Here is a 16,497-nt window from a genome sequence, read left to right as displayed (position 1 = left end):
CTGCTGATTGATTTCATTTCTAATTCTGAAAATGAGGTTTGAGCTTAGCTTATTTCTCTGCAATATATTCTGATTTGAGACTTTGAGAATAAGTCTTCTATCTCTGAAGATTTGAAGATTTTTCTCTTTTTATATTTTTTTCTTCACTCTTCTATCACTAGAAGTATGAGCAGTATTCTTCTCAGTTTTCTCAGAATTTTGAGCAGGTTTTGAGATAGCAGATTTAGAGATAGTAGGTTTAGAGATAGCAGATTCAGCTGCTTGAGCATATGTTTTCTTCTGATTTAAAGAAGAAGAAGAAGAAGAAGTAGAGAAGAAAGCAGAGTAAACTGAAGAGTCAGTGATTGTATTAGAAATTTTCAAAGTTTTTTGAACTGTGTTTGAAATTCTAAGTTTGAACTTGATCACTTTCTGTAGTTGTCTAGCCTGAGTATGAAGAATTAACAGAACTTCTTCATTCATCTCACTCAGACACTGCTTTTCAAGAATTTTACTTGCTTTTTCAAGTTTCTGTATTTCAAGAACTTATTGTTTCTCTATTTCTTCTTTCTTTCTTCTCTTCAGAATTTCAATCTCAGAAATAGTATTTGAGAAAGCATCTTTTTTCACATCAACTGAGTGTACTTTTGAACTCATTGTTCTTACTCAATGAAAAGTTGATCAGACTAATTCAATTGAGATATTTATTAAACTCTTTTAAATTGAAAAGTTGATCAGACTGTTTTAATTAAGAGATTTCTAAGTCTGTTTTCAATTGAAAAGTTGATCAGACTATTTCAAAAGAAGAATAGCAAACTTTTGTGTATAAAACATCTGATTTTTTTCACACTAGTTCAGTAACTAGGTTAGATTTTTGAAGAGAATCTAATAAACTAAAATTGATTTTTAAGATAAATCAATAAAATCTTTACAATCTCTTTCTTGGGATACAGTGAGAAAAAGTATAATATCAATTGATAGTAAATCAGATAATATGACAGTTTTTGAGAGAAAAACTGATAAAAAATAAATCAATTTTTTACAGAGAAATTGATTAAAACTATTTAATTTTATTCTAAATTATTCAATTCTTCTCACACAACAAGTGTGCAACTCAAATCAGTTAATAAAGAGTATAAAAAAGAATTAAGTATTAATAAAAGCTCTTCAGTCACTGAAAAAGTAATTCTTACTTAAAAGAATATGAAATTATGATAGAAAACAACTCTGTTTTTAATTCTTTGTAAGAATATTATATAAAACTCAGAGAAAAATATCTTACTTTTTCAAGAGAAGTAAAAAACTATTTCTAAGATCTTTTTTTTTTGCATTAACTGCTGTAGAAGAATGAGATAGAAACTGCTAAGATATGCACTACTGTATACTCTCTATCAAGACTTTTCCTCTTCAGAGTCTTGATATTATAGAGAATATAAGTCTGTTTCTATATAATAATGTAAATATTGTCAGTGAAATGTAGAGAAACTGATTATTTATATCTCAAAATAGAAGACTTTATCAATGATTATATTAATATAGAGTTAATTCTCAAATTCAATAGAAATCTAGTGTTGCTGTTCTCAATCTCTTGCAGAATCTATTGAATATTGAGATATTAAAACTAGATTTAATATATCTCACTGTGCAGGAATCAAAGGCTCAGTCAGATCTTGAGATATACTGATTTTATAGTTGTTGTGTCTGCTGATTATGTATTGAGCACAGTTGCTGAGGTATCTTTTTGTACTTTTCTGTTGTGGATGGGTCAGATTGAGAGGGGTGGTACGAGGGTGAGACTTGGTGTTGATGTCTAGATACACTGAAGACAGACCGCGGAGGTTGCACTTCAGAAGTGGCTGTTGGTTATGTGCTTGATATTATTGCCGAGGTATCTTTTTGTATTTTTCTGCCGGGGATGGGCCAGATTAGGAAGGGCGGTACGAGGGTGGGACTTGGCATTGGTGTTTTGGAACATCAAAGATGGACAGGGTTTTCGCGGAGGTCGCTCCTCAGATATCTCCACAACTACAGATCGGGGATCTTCCAAAATCAAGAAGATTGGTGCATATGGCTAGGTCTCTTCACCTTACAATTTGTATGGCAATTTGGCCCGGGGTTGTGGTGTGGTAGGGGAGAATGGGGGATAATCCCACGCAGGAGTTCCGAACGACGTCTGGTTCACGTTTGGCTGGATAACTCCACCACCACACGGGGTATGCGGTCGGCGATGGGGTCAAAATGCTCGTATGATCGAGGGCTTTTCGATGGATCTATCGGCGGGTTCTTATTCGAAAAATCGAGCGAGTTCGTGGTGGAGCGGTTTGAGTATGACTTAAATGCTCTAATTGAGATTCTTAGTGAAGATTACATCATTCTAACTTATCAGAATTCACAGTATAAAAGTCATATCTCAGCTTCTGCAGATATCTTATCTGCTCAGATAATTCTCAAGTGAACTTATTCATCTTGTCAGAATACTCTTATCACTGAACCTTGAATCAGAGCTTATAATCTTGCTTCTCTGAGTTAATAATCTCTTTAATCTGATATTCTCTTTCACTCTCTAGTGCTTTATAGACAGAGTGATGAGTCACAGAGTTCTCTTCTAAGAATTTCTTATATTCATGAAGTAAAGAGACATGAAAAACATTGTATATCTATAACTCAGATGACAGTTTCAATCTGTAGAACTGTAAGCTAACTTTATTCATAATCTTATAAGACTCTATCTATAAGAGATTCAGCTTCTTACTAGATCTCTGTATAATGATATTTTCTAGACTCAGTCAGACTCTATTATCTTTCTTGAAACTCTTTATAATATGCTTAAAGTTATAGTATTTCTTCTGATACTCTTAAGTCTTTCTTAAGAATTCACAGACTTTCTTCCAGATCTTCTGAATTCTCTCAGCCTGTTCACAGACATTATCACACTTTATAGTGTACTCTTACAGGTTCATCAAGATTATTCACAGATGAGTCTCAGTGAGTATCTCAAAGAGAGTTTTATCTATACTGATATACTTTAAGTTGTTATATATAAACTCTGTAAGTGATAATCAATGCACTCAGTCATTCTGATTATAATTGATAAAGCATCACAGATACTATTTCAATATACTTATCAGATATTCTATCTAATCATCTGTCTATTAATAAAAAGCTGTACTTAGATCTCATGAGATTTTCAGTATAGTTATCAGATCAGATCAGAACTCTTCTATAAAGATTAATTCTCTATCTGAGATAATATTTACAGACAATCTATACAACTGAATCACATTGTGAATAAAGATATGAGTTAAATTCTTTAACTTCAAGTTCTTGCAGATAAATATAAAGTGTGTTATCTTAATAAAGTGATTCACTATCATCAGCACACTGTCAAAGCAGATATTATATATGTTCTTGCTTTTCAGAAGGCTTATAAGAATATTTATTTCTAGCTGTTCTCAAGATTTCTGCAGAATAAGTAGAGAAGTAAGTTCTTTATATGCCCCGGTGGCCGAATGGTTAATGCGGCCACCTGGTAGCGCCTTGGTGTGGGAAACCAAGGCGTGTGAGTTCGAAACCCGCAGGGGATACATTAAATCCGGAACCCAAGCACCTCAGGTTCCTAATAAATACAGAGGTGTACAAATCGCTCCAATAAATCGCTCTATGTTCCTGGGCTGGGAAGTTATTATCGCATGTATCTAATTGTCACTCCTTTGTATTTCCTATGTTCTTGTTATCTTGGCGTGGTCTCAACACCTGTATTTCCTCCTGTATAACCAACACTTGGCCTGTATTTAACATCACGCAAGGACTCATCATAAGCTCCGCTTGCATATGAGTATAATGGAAGAATAATAATAATAATAATAATAATAAGTTCTTTATATAATCTGAATCACACTATCTATGAATTCTGATAAACAGTACAAGAATTCACTATCTTCTTTATAAGTTCTCATATCTTCAGTCAGAAGTATTTTCTTATAAGCAACTCATGAGTTCTAGTATCTGTAAAATGACCTGCTAGAGAAGAGTTATAATGCCTTTTAATAAGTTCTATATATAGAAACTTATTCACAGATATATAAATTCAGTTCTCTCTTTATAAGAGATTATTTAAGTCTCTTTAATTCTTTATTTCTGCAGAATTGATCTCTGCTGTAAGCGGTTTCTGAATATACTGAGTATATTCATTCTTCAGTTATAGTTCAGACAATCTGAATAGAAGATCTTATAAAGACTTGTATTCTATTTTCTCTTACATCAGGTCTTCTATGATACTTCTCAAAGTCTGCAAACTCTTCAGATTATAGATACTCTCTTCAAGAATTCTCATAAAGATTCTCAGAGTGTTAACTCTCAGTGTTATAGAGAGTAGTTATACAGACTTCTTCTCTTTCTTCTTCTTCTTCTCTTATAAGAAATTGAGAGACTCTTCAGTTAATCTCTTCACAACACTCAGTCTGAGTATCTTATAAAGCTTTTCTATCTTCTCTAGCTTCTCTGTGTCTGTTGCCCTGATCTTCTTAATATAGTCTGATCTGTGAGAGAGTCTGTTCACTGAGTTCTTAGTTCTCTTGATATATTCTATCTTGAATCAGAACTCACTCAGTCTCTGAGCTCAGTGAATCTGTCACTGTGAGAGTTTCTTGATTGAAGTAAACTATTATAAGCTATTATAATCAGTTCTAACAGTAATCACTATTATAAGACTCTCAAAGTAGTGATATCAGTGATGAAAGAATTTCACTATTATAAGAAGCTTCTGATTATAAATGTTATAGTTGATCTCTGTAAGTTATATCTTCTATGAGAAAAAGATCACTGAAACTCAGTTCTTATTTAACTGTAGTTATGAGACTATTTCTGAAATTGTAAAGAAGAAGACATCTATCTTTAATCTGATTAAGAGTAAGAGATTAAAGTGAAACAGTATTACTATATTCATGAATATCTGTTTCAATCTTGTAAAGACTCTGTGAGCTTCTAAGATAAGAAAGTTCTTACAGTTCTTTCTTCTTAATAATCTTTTCATTCTCTGTTTATAAGATAACTTCTTCTTATTTTCACTCTTCAGTATATCTATAAGAGTCAAGAAGATTCTTCTGAATGCAAAGATAAACTGTCTATAGAAATTCACAAAGCTCAGAAAGATCTGAATCTCATGAATACTAGTTAACTTCAGTCATGATAGAATAGTCTCAATCTGTGAAGATTTCATCTGAATATTATCTGTGATGATTACATATTCTAGAAAATTAATTCAGTGAGTACTGAAGTTGCACTTTGTGAGCTTAATATATAGTTCTGTCTCATCTAAGATCTTTAACACACTTTATATATACTCAGTATATTCTTTCTTCTTCATGAAGTACATCATCACATCATTCAGATATATTATCATGAAGACATTCAGATATATATAAAGTATTTTATTGATGAAAGACTGAAATACTGTAAGAATATTAGTCAGATTAAAAGATATCACTAGATATTCAAATAATCTCAGTGCAGTTCTAAAGACAGTCTTTCATTCATTCTCAGACTGTATTCATAGCTATGTATATACATTGATTACATTCAGTTATATGAATATGACAGCTTCTGTAAGACAGTTAATCACATTCTTAATCAGAGATAGAGAGTAGCAGCTCTTTATTATCTTGAAGTTCAGATCATAATAATCTATACACAATCTGAGATCTTCATTCTTCTTCTTTGTGAATATCACAGAGGCTTTCACAGAGGCCTGTAAAGATTGAATAAAGTCATTCTTCAGATTCTTCTTTACATAGGTTTACAAGATCTCTGTCTCATAATGAAAGAGCTTATAAATTGATTCTTAGAAGAATTTCTGCTCTTCTATCAAATCTATTATCAGATTCTTCTTATAATGAGAAGAAAGCTCAGCTGTCTTTACTGAGCTGAACATCTCTGTGAGATCTCAGTATTTCTCTGATATCTGAAGCTTAGTTTCTATGACTGTGAGATTCTCAGACACTTATAAAGTCATTATATAGATAAGCTTGTCTTCTCTAATTAACTCTACAGTATTAACTGATTCTATCTCTGTAAGTGAGTCTATCAACACTGATTGAAAGTATAAACCTGACTCATAGACAGCTATGTATGAATTGTGTCTTTGAAGTTATGTAAGTCTCAAGTACATATTATCTGTGATGTCTGTGATAATCACAGTTTCTGTAAATCTTCTTCAGATTTCAGAGAGATCTTGCAATTCAAAGATAGCTCTTGTAAGTTTCTTAGCTCTCAGATCTGAGTTCTCATATTCTACTTATTATAAGAGCAGATTCTCAGTCTTTATCTTTCAGCTTATTCACTCTGTGAGCTTTAGAGACATCACAGTGACCTGGGATTCTGAGTTCACTAATGCTTTTCATGCTTATAAGATAGCAGCACTGTAATGCAGTCTCTTCTCATAAGTAAGCATTTTCATCAGAGAAGTAACAGATTCAGGTATCAGCTTTAAGACTCTTAAGAAGACTGTTGCTGACTCTGTCTATAACTTCTCAAATTTCTATTTTAATTTGTCTGAACAGTTTGCATGAAGATGTTCTGATTTAGAATAGATGAAACAGAGTTTCTTTTCCTTGATCTCTCTGTTATGCACTCTGTTTATAGAAGCTTATAAAGCTCTCTCTCTCTACTCAGCAGTCAGATATGAATCTCTCTGTTATTATTATTATTATTATTCTTTCATTATACTCATATGCAAGCGGAGCTTATGATGAGTCCTTGCGTGATGTTAAATACAGGTCAAGTGTTGATTATACAGAAGGAAATACAGGTGTTGAGACCATGTCAAGATAACAAGAACATAGGAAATACAAAGAAGTGATAATTAGATACATGCAATAATAACTTCCCAGCTCAGGAACATAGAGCGATTCATTGAAGCGATTTGTACACCTCTGTATTTATTAGAAACTTGAGGTGCTTGAGTTCCGGATTTAATGTATCTCCTGCGGGTTTCGAACCCACGCGCCTTGGTTTCCCACGCCAAGGCGCTACCAGGTGGCCGTATTAATCATTCAGTCACTGGGGCTGAATCTCTCTGTGTCTTATCATCTTTTTCTGATAAATCTGTTCTCTGTTGTTCTGACTCTCACAGAGCTGATCAGTGATCTGCTCTCTATAAGTCTATAACTCTTACAGTGATTCATAAGTGATGAATAAGAGTTATCAGTTTCTTCAGAGTCAAGAGCTTAGAGCCTTACTCAATGAGCTTGTTCTACATGTCTTTATTCAGTCTCTTTACAAATATCATCATTCAGATCTTGTTTCAGAGCTCTGTTTTCACAGATCTCAATTTACATCATAATTTTATAAAGTGCTGTGAGTAGTCTTCATCAGATTTCTCACCTCTTTTTCTAATATTGATGATCACAGTTCAGATATTCTCTGTTCAGCTCATAGAGTCTCTCAACTTATTCTCTAGATAGGTCTTGAGAACAGATTATCAGAATCTCTCATGATTATTCTCTAAATAATTCAGTTAATTCTTGACTTCAGTGTAATAGAGATCTGTTATTATATAGATAATAGCTTCTTCATCTTTTATATCACACAGCTGAGCTTGTGAGTCAATTTCAAATACAAACTTATAAAAGCTTTTATAGATTGTGATTCAGTAAGTGACCTTAAGTGATCATAGCTTAAGAAAGTTTCTTTTCAGTTCATAAGTGTCTCTGAAGATTATGTCTAGAGACTCAGTTCAAGAGTGTTTACAGACAGTAAGTATTTCTTATAGAAAAATAGCTTGATCTTACAGAAGATACTCAAGAATGTTCTTCACTGAGATTGATTTATTTATAAGTTCAGAGAGTTTCTCTGTCACAGATGTAGAGAATAATGTTCTGTAAGTAATTGATAAGTTCTCTGAGACTTCTTTTATAGAAGTTATTCATGATTCAGATGACTGCTTCTGAGTGTCTGCAGTAGAGTTCACAGAGATTGAAGTATACAAGTTTCTAGTTCTTTCAGTTATAACAGACAGTTGCTGACTGACTGAGATTGAAATGTAAGAATAAGTACTCACAGATGATTATTCAGGTGTTTGCAGCTTGATGTGATATGTACTGTTAACTACTAGAAGTATTCACAGTAGAAAGATAAAATGTAGAGATTAAATGTATAATAGTATTCAAGCTGAGTTATGAATAGTATTCGCGAACTTCAGTCTATATAGTTGTGTGTAGTCAAGAGCCGCTAGCCCTATTGATTATGTGAGAGATAGAAATAGAAGTAAAGAATCCGCGAGGAGCGGGATTTCTTACAATACTATCTTTTAATAATTTGTTTTGTTACAGTCTTTCTTTATTTTATCTTTTTCTTTCAATTTCTTTCTGTCTATCTATTTAATATGTCTATCTTTAACTTAAGACTGTGTTCTCTTTTCCTTTGTCATGATATTGTCAAATGACTTCAAAGTATAAGATGATGTTAAAATACTGCAATTTGTAAACAGCTTTTGTATTCTGAGCTGAAATTTTCTGATTTTGCATATCTGAAATTGATAAATGTATAATAGTTAACTTTACAGATATAGGAAAAACTCTGAGAACTAAAAGTTCTCAGGTAGATATTATAGTCTCTGACTGCATACATCTATAATTGAAGAATAATAATAATAATAATAATAAAGAACAGACTTATATCGCCTCAGTGGCCGAATGGTTAATGCGGCCACCTGGTAGCACCTTGGCTTGGGAAACCAAGGCGCGTGGGTTCGAAACCCGCAGGGGATACATTAAATCCGGAACTCAAGCACCTCAGGTTTCTAATAAATACAGAGGTGTACAAATCGCTTCAATGAATCGCTCTATGTTCCTGGGCTGGGAAGTTATTATCGCATGTATCTAATTGTCACTTCTTTGTATTTTTCTATGTTCTTGTTATCTTGGCGTGGTCTCAACACCTGTATTTCCTCCTGTATAACCAACACTTGACCTGTATTTTAACATCACGCAAGGACTCATCATAAGCTCCGCTTGCATATGAGTATAATGAAAGAATAATAATAATAATAATAATAATAATAATAACAGACTTATATCTGTTAAAACAGTATCTTAATTATTAATAATAATCTCTATATATAGAAGAAGATTATATTAATTATCTTATAAGTAATTATAGAACTTATAAAGATAATTCTTTACAGTCTGAATTATCTGTTCTGATATATTATCAGTCTCAGAGTGATAGATAGTTGATAAACAGTATATAATCTTAAGAACTTAATAGATTCTTGTTCAGAGAGTGCTTATAAATTGACAGTTTTAATTCAATATTATAGATCTCAGTAATTTATATATCTGATAGAATAAGCTCTGTAGAAAGACTTCAGTGATTTATTCAGTATTTATCTTAATAAGTTATAAGATTCTAATATTATATCTTTACTTAATTAATTCATAATAATCAGAATATTTCTATAACTCTTACTCTTAGAGAGATTAATAGTGAAATCAATTATTACATCTTATCAGATTTTATTAGAGATATTAAGTAATTTCAGTAGATCTTTTCTACAATTCTTTTATAAAGTAATAGAGAAATAATAGTTATAGTTTCAGATAAAGTATCTGATACTGTTCAATATCTCAGATCAGTAGAATTCTCAAGAGATTATTTAGTACAGTTGTTTATAACTCAGATAATCAGTTATATATAAATTATATATCTCTTACATTATCTGAGTGTGTACAGGTTTGAACTGAGAAACTCAACATTGTTCACAGAATCACAGAGTATTATTATTATTAATTGAATATTCTAAGATGTCAGTCTTTATACATAGTTCTGAAGAAAATTGAGATACTTTTTATTATACTACTTTAGTAAGAGTCTGAAGAAGTTCATTAGCTTAAACTGTTATATATCATAGTTTATTCAGTGTAAGTGTGGTTCGGAAGAATGTACAACTGTCAGATAATAACACGGCCGCTTCTGAACTTGCTTACGAGTGTAAAGAGAGTCATAGCAGCCACTAATTAATTTAGTGTACAATATATAAGAAGCTGATGTACGCCTGTAATCATACACTGACTCAAGCACTCTTTGAATCACATCTGATAGCATGTCTAAAAATCAGTAAGAAGTGCAGACTTCTTCAGAGTGTGATAATTTCATCTATAAAGTGATTTATAGTTATCATATCAGTGTGGTTCTAGAATGTCTCAAAAGATAGTGTATAAAGAGTAGTGAGTAGAAGAGTATCTGATTAATACTGCTTTACTTATTGAGAGAAAACTTCACATTCAGATGAATATCATATACACAAATAAATGAGATGTGAGAAAGAGAGATGAAAGCAGTGAACTAGATTCAAAGAAGACTGCTCTTCACTCAGAGAGATAAAAGAAGAGAGTGACTATTATCAGAGTTATATAATAACAACAGAAATCATATAACAATATAGTAATATAATAATATAGTGATATAATAATAGATATTGTATAATCAATGAGAAAATCACTGAAATAAATACCTTCTCTAATTAATATAAATAACACTCTTCTCTGCTATCTGAACTGAAAGATATGCAGAACCTCTCAGAGAGTTTACTTAAAATAGTAAGAAAAATAACTGAAATCACTGAATCAGAATCAAAGCTCTGTATATATATAAGAATTCTAAATAAGATCAAGGCCTTGCATACACAGTGACAGACTGAGATAGAAATTAAATAACAATTAATATTCACTGCAGATCAAGCATTCACTATAAAGAGCTTCACTGACATAATTACTATTATTAATAAGAATAGAGAAAATCAGATCTTAGATCTACAGCAGAAGATTGAATGTTTACACAGATAGATAACTACACTGAATCTGAAGATCTCATTACAATTGTTTATAATCTCTTCAGAAGTATACATATCATCAGAGACTGCTGTACAGAATGAGAATCTGAGTATAAAATATATTAAGCTGAGAGATCTGCTGAAGTTATTAAGCTTCAATGATGACTGAAAAAATAATGCTACAATCAGCAACATAAGTTATACATCTGAATGCAATGAATCTAGATCTGAATGTCATTGCTAAAGCACTGAATTCTCTGAAAAAGAGATTCTCTGAGTGAAAATCTTGATATTATAAGTATTAAGCTTGCTTCAGCTGCAGATGTCAAAATTATGATATAAAAGATTGTATATAGTATATACAGTTAAGAAAAGCAAGAAAGTTAAAAAACTAGCAGAATCAGTGAGCTCAGAGACACTCACTGATATTCTATGAAAAGTCTTCAAAGTGAAAGAGATGCTTATATTAGAAGACTCTCTGAATTCTATAAATATCAAGAGAAAGCAGGCTTCTGACTGAGATATAGATGAGAATGAAGTGAATACTCATCTCAATATCTTGAGACCTGAAATGTTAATATATAAGAAGCACTTGAATAAAAATTAAGAGATAACTGTAAAAGTATTAGCAGACACAGAAGCTTCTATATAATATATTAATAATTATATAATCTGAAGACTGAAAGAAGTCTGCTGAGTGAAGAATTTCTGATATATAAGATTATCTGATAACTGATATTTGATATTACTTATAAGAGTAAGAGTTCTCTTGCACTTCAAAGAATGATCTTGCTATATTTAAGTATAAGAGCTGCAGAATGTGAAATATGATCTTATTCTCAGACTTGATTAATTCTAAAGATTCAATTCACAGATTCAATGATGTATATATTATATACAGTTGACTGATAGAAAGAAAATGATTCATACAATTCTATTAACTGATATAAGAAGAACATTTCATGTCTCTGATATAGAAGAATTAAATCTGCTTATATATTAATAAGTAAAGAGAATGATTCACAAGATCTTATCTGAAAGCATTCTGTATATTATACAGAACTCAGAAGTGAAGAAAATCAAGATAAAGAATATATGAGAGAATAAGTGTATAAAGAAGCTTCTGAAGAAGTATGAAAAGATCTTCTGAACAGATCTTTCATCAGAATTACTACTAGAATGAGAATTTGTACATGAGATTGACACAGAGAATACAAAATCAGTCAATCAGAATGTATACCTTCTGTTATAAACATATCTTAAAGAATAGAAGTGTCAGATCACAGATCTTTTAGAATATAATCTCATATAATTCTCATCAAGTACATGAAGCTTTTCAGTTCTATTTATAAAAATGATGAATGAGAAGTGATGAATGTGTATCAATTATTAAGCACTTAATAAGCTTACAATCAAATTCAACAACAGTTAAATACAGTTGAAAATATCTGATATCTATTAAAAATTAATCTTCTCTCAGAATACTGACAGATCTGTGTAGATAAACTGTTAGTTCTGTGAACTATGTTTAATATGCAATGAGAGAAGTTTGAATTTCTGATAATACTATTCAGTCTGATAAATATGCTCATCATCTTTCAAATAATGATGAATATGATTCTTTATAAACAGAATGAAATCTTATATCTCATATATCTTGATAACATTCTAGTCTTTTCAAACTTATATAATAAATATCTGAAGTATCTTGATAAAGTGCTTATAACTCTAACAGAGTATAAGCTCTATGTTAAATCAATCAAATGTGTATTTGAAATAGAAGAGTTGAAGTTTATAGAATATATAGTAAGTGATGACTGTATACATCTCATCTCAGAGAAATTGAATGTTATAGTGAATTGATCATGACTGAGAAATATACACTATGTATAACAGTTTCTTGAGTTGATCTTATATTATCACAGATTTATCAAGAATTTCACACAAATATCTGTATCACTCTCAGATCTCTTAAGAGAAACAGATATAAATCTGTAAAAGAAGAAGTTTTATTCAATTATCTGAAATACTGTGTACAAAGAGACTTTTCTCACACTAAGAAAATATATAATAACATTCTCAGTGCTTATTCAATCAGATTGTGATGAATCTTTCTATATCAAGACAGATGCATCTGAATGAGCTATCAGAGACACTCTTCTACAGATAAGTAAGAACAGCAAGCTGCATTTAATGATATATAATGATAGAAAACTATCAGACACTGAGCTCAATTACTCAGTGTATGAAAAGAAATTACTAGCAATCAAGCACACACTGATGTTATGAGATAGATATATTGACAATGAGTATATAACAACAGTAATCACAGATTATAAAAGTCTTGTCTATCTATAATTAACAACAAAATCTTTCAAACACTTAGTATGTTAAATCTCAGAGTTTCAAGTGTATAATCTTCATATTAAATACTGAAAGAAATCAGATGCTGTGATACTGAATACAATCAGTTACAGATCTGATTATATGAGTGAGAGTTCTATGAATCAGGTATAAGAGAAGTTCATATTAAATGTACTGAGAAGATGTAAGAAATCAGAATGAATGAATATCATGATCTCTCACTTAAAGAATAGCAAGATGTCAGATAATAAGTGTCTTATAAGAGTAGTAGAAGAGATGCTTCTGAACTTCAAGCTGAGAAAATTGAAAAATGATGTTATACTTTACTGCAATCTAGAATATACAGAAGCTCTCTATCTAGAATCTTTATTTAGATGCAACTTAGTAGCTTGTATACACAAGAAATTCAGTCACTTAGAAAGCTCTGAACTCATGAGTGTACTTGAACTAAGAGTATACTAGTCAAGCATGACTGAGAACATTCAGACATACACTCACAAGTGTCTGAATTGTCAGATTACAAAAGAATCTAAGAAAGAATTAAAATGTGAGAAAGTGTAACATCAGATAAAGTATATAATATAACTGTTTAAATAATGAAGAGTGAATCTTATAGATATATTGCTGTAAATGTCAAATGAAAATTGATGAATAATCACTGCTATTGATTATAATACTGACTGACCAGTTATGAAAGCAGTTTCAGAGATAATAGAGAAGATGATAATGAAGTTTCTACATGATGAAATCTATATTAACTATGAAATGCTGTATGAGATTCTAACTGATAACAGTGTGAATCTCATAGAAGAAGTAGTGAGACATTTTATAGATCAGTTACAGATAAGACATTGTAGAACAATGTTATATCATCTATAGATAAATGAGAAGATGAAACACTTGAATAAAATCTTGAGCAACATGCTGATGAAATATATAGTAAGCAAGTCTATAAGATTATGAGATGAATATCTCAGTCAGACACTATTAGCCATGTGAATTCAGCAGCATGCAGTCTTCAAGTGTTTATCATTCTATCTGTTGTATGAATTGCATTCATGCATTTCAGAGAATGCTTTGAAAAAGATGAGAGAGGAAACAGCAGTTGCAGATACAACAGTCATGAACACAACAGTTACAGATACAGAATCAAGATTGAAAGAGATCAGTTATACATATGTAAAAGCTAATGAGTTACTTCTGAACTGAGGAATTCAATTGAAAAGAATACAAGACTCACTAGTTAAGAAATTGAGTCTCAAGATAAAAATGTGAGTTCTTATACACAATAAGAGTTCTGAGAAGTTTCAATTTAGATGATTTAAGTTATATAAAATACTCAAATCACATTCTCTGAGAATATATGCATTGAAAGAATCAGAGAGATGAATCTTATATAACTTAATAAATAATTCATGACTTATGAAAGTAAAGATATAAGATCTGAGTGAATTATAATTATCTACAGCACTATCATCAGTGTTGAAAAAGAAGAGACTTATAATTGAAAAGTCTCATAAAGTAAGAGAAATTATAGATGCTTATGAATCAGATAATCTCACTTATTCTGATCTTTTCATAATTATAAGAAAAGAATGAGAAGAAATGAAGAAATCAGATAAATATCACACTTCAATAAGTAATGAAACTGTAGCTGATTGTATGATAACATGTCACAGATAGTAGATATAACACAGTAAAGAGTGATCTCAAAGCAGCAGACTTGCATATGAATCAGATTATAGAAGAAAAAGAAATTCAGAGTTGAATTTAACTGTTTATATCAGTTCAATTATGAAGATCACAGAGAATGAGCTATCTGAAATATTCATAGATATGTGAGACTAAGTCATTTTAATCTCTGAGAATACTCAGAAATCAGATGAAATTAGTTTCAATGAGCTGTTTACTGTAGTAATCTGAGTAACTGAAGAGAGACAGTATAATGTATAAGATAGAATTATAAAAGATGAAAGCTGCTGAATCTAGTCACTGAATGCTGTATTATATAGAGATTATATAAGAATAGTAGCTAACAGATAAAGAAAAAGTGTAAGAAAAGAAAAGAGATAATGAATTAGTCATCAACTATAAGAATTAGCTGTAAAAGACAAATGTTATTATATATACTTCATTTATTTTCATATATCACATATTTAATCTATTTTCAATATTACATCATCTGAAAAACATTAAAAATGAAGAAAATCTCAAAACTTAAGATCTGTAAGAAATTCAAGAGCTGCAAGCTGCTCTTATAATAACACTGTACATATCTCTGATTTCTCTATCACTCTGTGTACAACATTAATGTCATTTATCACAAGATTAACTGAAATGTCAATATAGAAATGCATACACATATGTATAGAAAAATTGAAGAAGAGTACAGAATCTGCAGAATCAGAAGTCAGAGTAGAGAAGATAGAGATAAAAGAAATGAAAGAAGAAGAAGACACAGAACTGAATAAATGATGATAAGAGTCACTCAGAGCTGAATGCTTATAATCTGATATACACACAATCTTTCTTACAGAAGAGGAAGAGAAAGTGATAAGAGAAGCTTAAGAGTGAAAGAGAATAGTCTTGACAGTGTTGTCATCTTTGATTAGAATGATCTCTGACACTGAAGCAACTAAGAATCATTGTTAGTGTATAAAAACTGCAAAATCAGAGATGAAAACAGTTACTGAATGAACATCTGCTGATCTTAGAGTTATACATGTAATTACAACATGCACAAGACTCCTTAGAAAGAGAGAGAGAGACATGAGAGAATGTAGAAAGTAGAATACAGTGTGTAAACAGCTCATTCTCATAATAATATCTCAGACAAGATGTACAAGTCTCATATCTATAAGTATAAAAAAGTACAATATCTACATTTCTGTTTCTGAAAACATGAATATCTTTTACCTGTATTATGAAGTCAGATAACAGACATCAGAGAATAGACTGATACAGATCTATTATTCTGAAGAAATTCATCAGAGTAAATATCTCTGTAATATTGAACTTTACAGTTATGAAAAGTTCCTTAGTATCTGTGAATATTATAACTTTATACATAGTAAAACTCATAACAATTTCTTCTAAGAATAGAAAAATCAGTGTCAGAAAGAAAAGATAAAAAAGAAAAAGACTTATAATCTTGATACTGTTGAGAGAAAGAGTGATTCTCTGATATAAATGAATAATTATCTCACTATAAATATTTAAAATGAATATAATAATCAGCATCTGTGATCAAGCTTCAGATAGTTATATTATATACAGTCTTTATATAATAAATTATTCTGAGAGTTGATAAGAAGAGTGAAAGTGTA

The 16,497-nt window shown here is 30.8% G+C and overlaps 1 protein-coding gene and 1 pseudogene across 2 annotated transcripts; both read left to right on the top strand.

Annotated features, from left to right (window-relative positions):
- Positions 1–1,771: 1,771 nt before the first annotated feature.
- Positions 1,772–2,434, top strand: BDCG_18000 (uncharacterized protein; the record flags this gene model as incomplete). The annotated part of the gene is made up of 1 exon (XM_045427035.1): positions 1,772–2,434. Exon 1 carries the CDS (start codon positions 1,895–1,897, stop codon positions 2,432–2,434), a length of 540 nt encoding a protein of 179 aa, XP_045282964.1. The 5' UTR covers positions 1,772–1,894.
- Positions 2,435–8,655: 6,221 nt separating this feature from the next.
- Positions 8,656–8,744, top strand: BDCG_17999 (annotated as a pseudogene). The gene has a single exon. The product of its transcript is annotated as a tRNA-OTHER (tRNA).
- Positions 8,745–16,497: the final 7,753 nt, after the last annotated feature.

The sequence above is a fragment of the Blastomyces dermatitidis genome (assembly GCF_000003525.1).
Source record: "Blastomyces dermatitidis ER-3 genomic scaffold supercont1.16, whole genome shotgun sequence".
In the NCBI taxonomy this organism is placed as follows: domain Eukaryota; kingdom Fungi; phylum Ascomycota; class Eurotiomycetes; order Onygenales; family Ajellomycetaceae; genus Blastomyces; species Blastomyces dermatitidis.
This window is presented reverse-complemented; position numbering and strand designations above follow the sequence as displayed.